This window comes from Vipera ursinii (genome assembly GCF_947247035.1).
Source record: "Vipera ursinii genome assembly, chromosome: 1".
Lineage (NCBI taxonomy): Eukaryota > Metazoa > Chordata > Lepidosauria > Squamata > Viperidae > Vipera > Vipera ursinii.
The window spans coordinates 356410653-356419187 of NC_139512.1; the positions used below are offsets into that span (position 1 = coordinate 356410653).

General features: G+C 49.3%; 1 protein-coding gene across 1 annotated transcript in view; it reads right to left on the reverse strand.

Annotated features, from left to right (window-relative positions):
* P2RX5 (purinergic receptor P2X 5) overlaps nucleotides 1-8272 on the reverse strand; it is a gene marked incomplete at its 3' end in the record, with an annotated part of 31514 nt that extends 23242 nt beyond the window's left edge. Inside the window, exons 1-2 of the mRNA XM_083379843.1 lie at nucleotides 7970-8272; nucleotides 2647-2797 (exon numbers count right to left, since the gene is read on the reverse strand). Coding sequence (XP_083235969.1) covers nucleotides 2647-2797; nucleotides 7970-8106 — 288 coding nt within the window. The 5' untranslated portion in view covers nucleotides 8107-8272. The remainder of the gene's footprint in view (nucleotides 1-2646; nucleotides 2798-7969) is intronic.
* Between the last annotated feature and the right edge of the window lie 263 nt (nucleotides 8273-8535).

Consider the following 8535-nt stretch of genomic DNA (forward strand, 5'->3'; position numbering starts at 1 on the left):
GGAGGGAGGGAAGGAAGGAAGGAAGGAAGAAGAGAGGGAAGGAGGAAGAAGGGAAGGAAGGAAGGAGAGAAGAAAGGCGGAAGGAAGGAAGGAAAGAGGGAAGGAGGGAGGAAAGGAGAGAGGGAAGGAAGGAGGGAGGGAAGAGGAAGGGAGGAAGGAAAGAGGGAAGGAGGGAGGAAAGGAAGGAGAAGGAAGGAGGGAGGGAAGGAAGAAAGGAGAAGGGAGGGAGGGAAGGAAGGAGGAAAGGAGGGAGGAGGAAGGAAGGAAGGAGAAGGAAGGAAGGAGGGAGGGAGGGAAGGAAGGAGGGAGGGAAGAGGAAGGGAGGAAGGAAAGAGGGAAGGAGGAAAGGAAGGAGAAGGAAGGAAGGAGGGAGGGAGGGAAGGAAGGAGGAAGGAAGGAAGGAGGGAGGAGGAAGGAAGGAAGGAAAGAGGGAAGGAGGGATGGAGGGAGGGAAGGAAGGAGAAGGAAGGAAGGAAGGGAGGGAGGAGGGATATTACAATGGTCATCAACTTACAACCATTCGTTTGGTGACGGTGCAAAGTTACAACACTGCTGAAAACAGTCTCTCCTCACGCAACCCCTCCACACCCAGGACCTCAATTTGGGTGCTCCTCACCCACTTCGCCCTTATAACCCATTGCAGGGTTTGGCAACCTGGGAATGCAGTTGGCAAACTTTCTGACCGACACCCCCTCCCCACCACCCCCAAGCCCCCTCCATCCAGAAGCCTCAGGTCGGATCGCACTTCCGGCCACGGCGTCCACTGAAACAAGCGTGGCCAAAAAAGGGCCGCGCCACCGAGCCCCAACTTCAACTTCGGACCGCCACAACTTCGGAGCGCAAGTCCAGCCCCAATCGGCTGCCTCTTAAGTCGAGGACTATCCTGGGTGGCTGTTTTTTAAATCGCTTTTTTCCCCCCCCAAAAAAATTGGGGGAACAAGTTCTAACAGAGGAACGAGGGCAGGCCGTCATTTGCGCCAGTCACTGTCCGGTTTGGCACAGCAACTGACCAGGACAGGCGCAGACTTTGACGGACAGTCAGGGACGGTGGGGGGAAAAAAACCATGGCAACCGGCCTGCCTTCCGCGGAGGGCCCGTATATTGCACGGGCCTGAAAAAAGGGCGCTGAAAATAGCTACAGACTTCTTCCCTTGGGGGGGCCACTTGCTGAAGATGGGGCCACCGACCCCCCCTCCTTCTCCATATTGAATTACCGGTGGGGGATGATGGGGTCTGAAGTCCTCTAGGGCCAATCGGTTAGGGGAAATCTGGTAGAAACTGCAGAGGGGACAAATCAGGGGTAGGTCCAGAGCCAAGGTTAAGAAATCTGCAGAGAAACTAGGGGTGTTTTCAGTCCCTTGTGTTTCTCAGCCTTAGCAACCAACTTCCATTCCCAGAATCCCCCAGCCAGCAGGCTTTAAGAGGGGAGGACTTCCGCTCCCAGAATCCCCCAGCCAGCCTGCTTTAAGAGGGGTGGACTTCCACTCCCAGAATCCCCCAGCCAGCCTGCTTTAAGAGGGGTGGACTTCCACTCCCAGAATCCCCCAGCCAGCCTGCTTTAAGAGGGGTGGACTTCCACTCCCAGAATCCCCCAGCCACCCTGCTTTAAGAGGGGTGGGCTTCCACTCCCAGAATGCCCCAGCCAGCCTGCTTTAAGAGGGGTGGACTTCCGCTCCCAGAATTCCTCAGCCTGCCTGCTTTAAGAGGGGTGGACTTCAACTCCCAGAATCCCCCAGCCAGTAGGCTTTAAAAGGGGTGGACTTCAACTCCCAGAATCCCCCAGCCATCACGCTTTTTATGTATTTAACTTATTATTATAGTTCTTGGGCATCTTGTTTAATCTCTTTTAATTTTTGTATTCTTGTCTTTTAACATGTATTGCCCTGTTCACCGCCCTGAGTCCTTCGGAAGAAGGGCGGTATACAAATAAAATTATTAAATTAAATTAAATTTAAGAGGGCTGGACTTCAATTCCCAGAATGCCCCAGCCAGCCTGCTTTAAGAGGGGTGGACTTCCACTCCTAGAATCCCCCAGCCAGCCTGCTTTAAGAGGGGTGGACTTCCACTCCCAGAATCCCCCAGCCAGCCTGCTTTAAGAGGGGTGGACTTCCACTCCTAGAATCCCCCAGCCAGCCTGCTTTAAGATACAGAGACTTCCACTCCCAGAATCCCCCAGCCAGGATGCTTTAAGAGGGGTGGACTTCCACTCCCAGAATTCCCCAGCCATCACGCTTTAAGAGGGGTGGACTTCCACTCCCAGAATTCCCCAGCCATCACGCTTTAAGAGGGGTGGACTTCAACTCCCAGAATGCCCCAGCCAGGATGCTTTAAGAGGGGTGGACTTCCACTCCCAGAATCCCCCAGCCAGCCTGCTTTAAGAGGGGTGGACTTCCACTCCCAGAATTCCCCAGCCAGAAGGCTTTAAGAGGGGTGAGCTTCCACTCCCAGAATTCCCCAGCCAGAAGGCTTTAAGAGGGCTGGACCTCCACTCCCAGAATCCCCCAGCTAGCAGGCTTTAAGAGGGGTGGGCTTCCACTCCCAGAATCCCCCAGCCAGAAGGCTTTAAGAGGAGTGGGCTTCCACTCCCAGCTTCTTGAACCACAACGTTTGAAGCCAATGTGGGCCATGTGCAGTGAGCCCCACTACCTGTGGGGGTGTGACGTAGTCCACCACGTCCCAAATCCTCTTGCCCGTCTCCGAGGTGTTGGTGAAGGCCACCCCCTTCACCTTGGTGATCACCGAACTCTGGATGGAGGTCTCCACTTCCTGGTACCCCTTCTTGACCGTGAAGACCCATCTGGAGAGGCCAGAGACAAAAGGTGAAGCAGCGTTTTAAAAAGCATGTTTGTGTGAATGCTATTCAGAGCTTGTGTAACCAGGCTTCCCATTTCAAGAGAGTGGTCGTTGGCTGATCTTCCGAAGCTTTTTCGTGAGAAGCTGTGCTTTCTCCTTTGGATGTCTTTCAATAGGGAGGAGTACACAGTGGGGAGAATTCTATTGCGAAAGAAAGAGAGAGAGAGGAGGGAGGGAGGGAGGGAAAGGAAGAAAGGAAGGAGAAAAAAGAAAGAAAGAGAGAGGGAGAGAGAAAGAAAGAAAGGGAAGGAAAAAAGGAGGAGGAAGGAAGGAAAGAGAGAGGGAGGGAGGGAGGAAAGAAAGAAAGAAAGAAAGAAAGAAAGAAAGAAAGAAAGAAAGAAAGAAAGAAAGAAAGAAAGAGGGAAAGAAAGGGAAGGAGGGAAGGAAAAAAAGAAAGGGGGAAGGAAGGAAGGAAGGAAGGAAGGAAGGAAGGAAGGAAGGAAGGAAGGAAGGGAGGAGAGGAGGGAGGGAGGAGAAGAAGAAGAAGAAGAAAGAAAGAAAGAAAGAAAGAAAGAAAGAAAGAAAGAAAGAAAGAAAGAAAAGAAGAAAGAAAGAAAGAAAGAAAGAAAAGAAGAAAGAAGAAAGAAGAAAGAAGGAAGGATAGAAAGAAAGAAGAAAGAAAGAAAGAAAAGAAAGAAAGAAAGAAAGAAAGAAAGAAAAAGAGGGAGAAAGAAAGAAAGGGAAGGAGGGAAGGAAAAAAGAAAGGAGGGGGAAGGAAGGAAGGAAGGAAAGAGAGAGACAGAGGGAGAGAGGGAGGGAAGGAAAGAAAGAGAGAAAGGAAGGAGGGAGGGAAAGAAAAGAAGGAAGGAAGGAAGGAAGGAAGGAAGGAAGGAAGGAAGGAAGGAAGGAAGGAAAGGAAGAAAGTCAAAGCTGGCCATCTTTCAGGGATGTTGGAAGTGTACATCCCAGCCCTGGACAGGCAGTTGGACTAGATAACAACAACAAGAAGTTGCAAGGGACCTTTGAGGTCATCTAGCCCAACCCCCTGCTCAGGCAGGAAACCCTATCCCATTTCAGACCAAGGGCTGTCCTGTCTCACGGTCTCCTTGCAAGCCTCACGTTCTCCGATTCCTTCTCAGATCGAAGATCTCCCAGATCGAAGATCTGCTGATTGGCGGAAGAGATGCCCCGACAGAGAGGGGAATCTCTTCTCTGCAGCTGCTTACAACCAAAGCTTGGCTGGGGATCTGTTCTTCATGCCTTCAGTGTAGGCCAGGTGAGGGACGAAGAGTTACCAGCACTCAGATTCATTGTAGGCTTTACAGCTCATCCCCGACTTACGACCGTTCATTTAGCGACCATCCGAACGGCTCTGAAAAAAGGGACGTAGGACCACTTTTCACACTTAATGACCATCTGCCACATTCCCATGGTCAAAATGCAGACACCTGGCAGATGACTCATACTAATGATGGTCGCAGTGTCCTGAGGTTCACGTGATCCCCTTTTGCGACCTTCTGATAAGCAAAGTCAATTGGGGGGGAGCAGGATTCACTTAACAACCGGGTCACTAAGTGAACAACAGCGGTAGTTCACTTAACAACTGAGGCACGAAAGGTCGCAAAAATGGGTCAAAACTCACTTAGCAACTGTCTCGCTTAGCAATGGAAATTCGGGGAATCCATTGTGGTCATACGTCGAGGACCACCTGTATTGTCCTCATGAAAAGAAGCACACAGTGTGGCTATCGAACAAAGAGAGGAATGAGATTTAGGCAAAGAAAAATAAGAATTTTGCATATTGTTGTATTTTAACGGAAAGAGAGGAAACTGCCTCGTAGTTGGTCCTCAATGGAACTGCATCTACATGGAGGGAAGTGTGTAGTGGGGTGCCCCAGGGCTCTGTTCTGGGCCCGGTGCTCTTCAACATCTTCATCAACGATTTGGATGAGGGGATAGATGGGGAACTCATCAAATTTGCAGATGACACCAAGCTGGCAGGAATAGCCAATACTCCAGAAGATAGGCTTAAAATACAGGAGGATCAGGACAGACTCGAACACTGGGCACTATCTAACAAAATTAAATTCAATGGTGAAAAAAGTAAGGTTCTACATTTAGGCAGGAAAAATCAAATGCACAGGTATAGTATAGGTGGTACCTTGCTCGATAGTAGTAACTGTGAGAGAGATCTCGGAGTCCTAGTAGACAATCACTTCAATATGAGCCAGCCGTGTGCTGCAGCTGCCAAAAAAGCCAACACGGTGCTAGGCTGCATTAACAGAGGGAGAGAATCAAGATCACGTGAAGTGTTACTACCCCTTTACAAGGCCTTGGGAAGGCCACACCTGGAATACTGCATCCAGTTTTGGTCACCACGATGTAAAAAAGATGTCGGGACTCTAGAAAGAGTGCAGAGAAGAGCAACAAAGATGATCGGGGGACTGGAGGCTAAAACATACAAGAAACGGTTGCTGGAATTGGGGATGTGTAGTTTAATGAAGAGAAGGACGAGGGGGGACATGATAGCAGTCTTTCAGTATCTCAGGGGCTGCCCCCAAAAAGAGGGAGTCAAGCTCTTCTCCAAAGCACCTGAAGGCAGGACAAGAAGCAACAGATGGAAACTCATCAAGGAGAGAAGCAACCTGGAATTAAGGAGAAATTTCCTGACAGTTAGAACAATTAACCAGTGGAACAACCTGCCTCCAGAACCTGTGAATGCTCCAACACTGGAAGTTTTTAATAAGAGACTGGACAAGCATTTCTCTGAAATGGTATAGGGTTTCCTGCCTGAGTGGGGGGGGGGTTGGACTAGATGACCTCCAAGATCCCTTCCAACTTGATGATGATGATGATTAAATTGCCTGAGGCTGCTGAAGACTCCTTGCAAGAATTAAAAGATGGAAGTACAGGGAGTCCTTGGCTTACAGCCATTTCATTTAGCGACTGTTCAAAGTTACAACGGTCCGGGAAAAATTTGGCACTCAATTGCGTAAGTCTGGCTTTCGATCCAAACAGCTAAAGGCAAAAAATCAGAGGAGCTGATGGAAATTAAACAACCACACAAAGCCCTGGAGAGGTTGTAATAAAATGCAGCCGGAGTGAGGGAGAGGCAATCAATTTGCACAATCGGAGTGACGTCTTCCGATTTGCCAAGTTTGACCTTAGTTCCAGCAGCGTTTTCTCAACCCTCAGCAACTTTTCAGAAGAAATGCTGGCTGGGGGATTCTGGGAGTTGAAGTCCACAGGCCTTGAAAGTTGCCAGCGCAGAATCCATAACTTACACCACTTGCAACAGTTCATTCAATGACCGTTCCAAGTTACAACGGCGCTGAAGAAAGGGACTTATGACTGTTTTTCACATTTACGACCGTTGCAGCATCCATGGGATCAAAAGTCAGACGCTTGGCAACCGACTCGTATTTATGACGGTCGCAGTGTCCCGGGATCATGTGATCCCCTTTCGCGACCTTCTGACAAGCTAAGTCAATAAAGGAAGCCAGATTCATTTGCCAATTGGGTTACTCACTTAACAAATGCAGTGATTCACTTCACAACGGTGGCAAGAAAGGTCGTCAGATGGGGCAAAACTGACTTAACAACCGTCCCGCTTAGCAACAGAAATTTGGGGCTCCACTGAGGTCGTAAGTCAAGGACCACCCAAAATTGTGCAATGAAATGCAGGACCTCCAAACCGATGATCAAGGCTCATTAAAATTATGATTTATTCAGTATAAACTGGAGGAATTTCTCCCCCAGAAAATATTGGAAGGGATTCCTGCAGATGAAGAGAGGAAGGAAGGAAAGGAAAGGAAAATGGGAGGCAGGGAATAGAGGGAATCGATAAAAGGAAAGAGAGGGAGGGAAGAAAGGAAAGACAAGAATGGAAAGAAGGAAGGAAGGAAGGAAGGAAGGAAGGAAGGAAGGAAGGAAGGAAGGAAAGAAAGAAAGAAAGAAAGAAAAAGAAAGAAAGAAAGAAAGAAAGAAAGAAAGAAAGAAAGAAAAAGAGAAAGAAAGAAAGAAAGAAAGAAAGAAAGAAAGAAAGAAAGAAAGAAAGAAAGAAAAGGAAGGAGTGGGGAGAGAGAGGGAGGGAGGAGGGAGGGAGAGGGAGGAAGAAAGGAAGGAAGAAAAGGAAGGAGTAGAAAGACAGCGAGGTAGGGAGGAAGGAAGGAAAGTAGGAAAGAAGGAAGGAAAGGGGAGGAAGGAAGGAAGGAAGGAAGGAAGGAAGGAAGGAAGAGAAAGAAAGAAAGAAAGAAAGAAAGAAAGAAAGAAAGAAAGAAAGAAAGAAAGAAAGAAGAAAGAAGGAAGGAAGGAAGGAAGGAAGGAAGGAAGGAGTGGGGAGAGAGAGGGAGGGAGGAGGGAAGGGGAGGAAGAAAGGAAGGAAGGAGTAGAAAGACAGCTAGGGAGGGAGGGAGGAAGGAAAGTAGGAAAGAAGGAAGGAAAGCGGAGGAAGGAAGGAAGAGAAAGGAAGGAAGGAAGGAAGGAAGGAAAGGGGAGGAAGGAAGGAAGGAAGGAAAGGGAAGCAAGGAAGGAAGGAAAGGGAAGGAAGGAAGGGAAGGAAGGAAGGAAGGAAAGGGAAGGAAGGAAGGAAGGAAAGGGAAGGAAGGAAGGAAGGAAGGAAGGAAGGAAGGAAGGAAGGAAGGAAGGAAGGAAGGAAGGGAAGGAAGGAAGGAAAGGGAAGGAAGGAAGGAAGGAAGGAAAGGGAAGGAAGGAAGGAAGGAAGGAAGGAAAGGGAAGGAAGGAAGGAAGGAAGGAAGGAAGGAAGGAAGGAAGGAAGGAAGGAAGGCGATCCACAGAAGAATGTTAAGAGAAGAGAGAGAGAGAAAGAAAGAGGCTCCATGGAATTCACAGGGCCACACAAAATGCAGATCAGCGGAGCTTCTCCTCCGGGAGGAACAGGAAAAACCTGCCTCCAGGAATCTCAGCTCAGCACCTGCCTCCGTAGGGAAGCTGAATTGCAGCCCCCACCTTCCCAAACAGGATTTCGCACCCAGACCGGTCCAGCCAGGCAGGGGATGGAGACAAAAACCTCCCCTTTTTCAGACCCCCACCTTCCCTTCTTCCCTTCCCACCCAGCAGCTCCCTGCTTGAACCCCCATGCTGCAACCGCCCCCACCCCCCACTAGCCGACAGAAGAAGCCGGAGTCATTTTGACCCGATTACAGAGGCATCCTCACCCCACGATGTAGATCAGGATGGAGAGCTGGACCACCCGGTAGAGAATGCCCACTTTCTTGTTCTTTGCAATGACATACTTTTCGGTTTTGTAATCAAAAAGCGACAAGCACAAGGCTCTCCAGGAGACCTGATCCATTTTGGGCAGATGACGGAGGAGGAGTGCGTTGGATGCTCGAAGGGATGCTGCAATGAAGAAGCTTCCAAGGAAACAACCCTTTTCCGTACAGCCAGCACAGCAGGAAAGCCAACCTCTTCTAAAACATTGCCGCTGCAGATCTGGCGCTTAAAGGCTTGCTTCTCAAATTCAAATTCGGGATAGAGCTGGAAGGGACCTCAGAGGTCATCTAGTCCAACCCCCTGCTCAGGCAGGAAACCCTATACTATTTCAGACAAATGGCTGTCCAGTCTCTTCTTAAAAACCTCCAGTGTTGGAGCATTCACCAGCTCTGGAGGCAGGTTGTTCCACTGGTTAATTGTTCTGACTGTCAGGAAGTTTCTCCTTAGTTCCAGGTTGCTTCTCTCCTTGACTAGTTTCCATCCGTTGCTTCTTCTCCTGCCTTCAGCT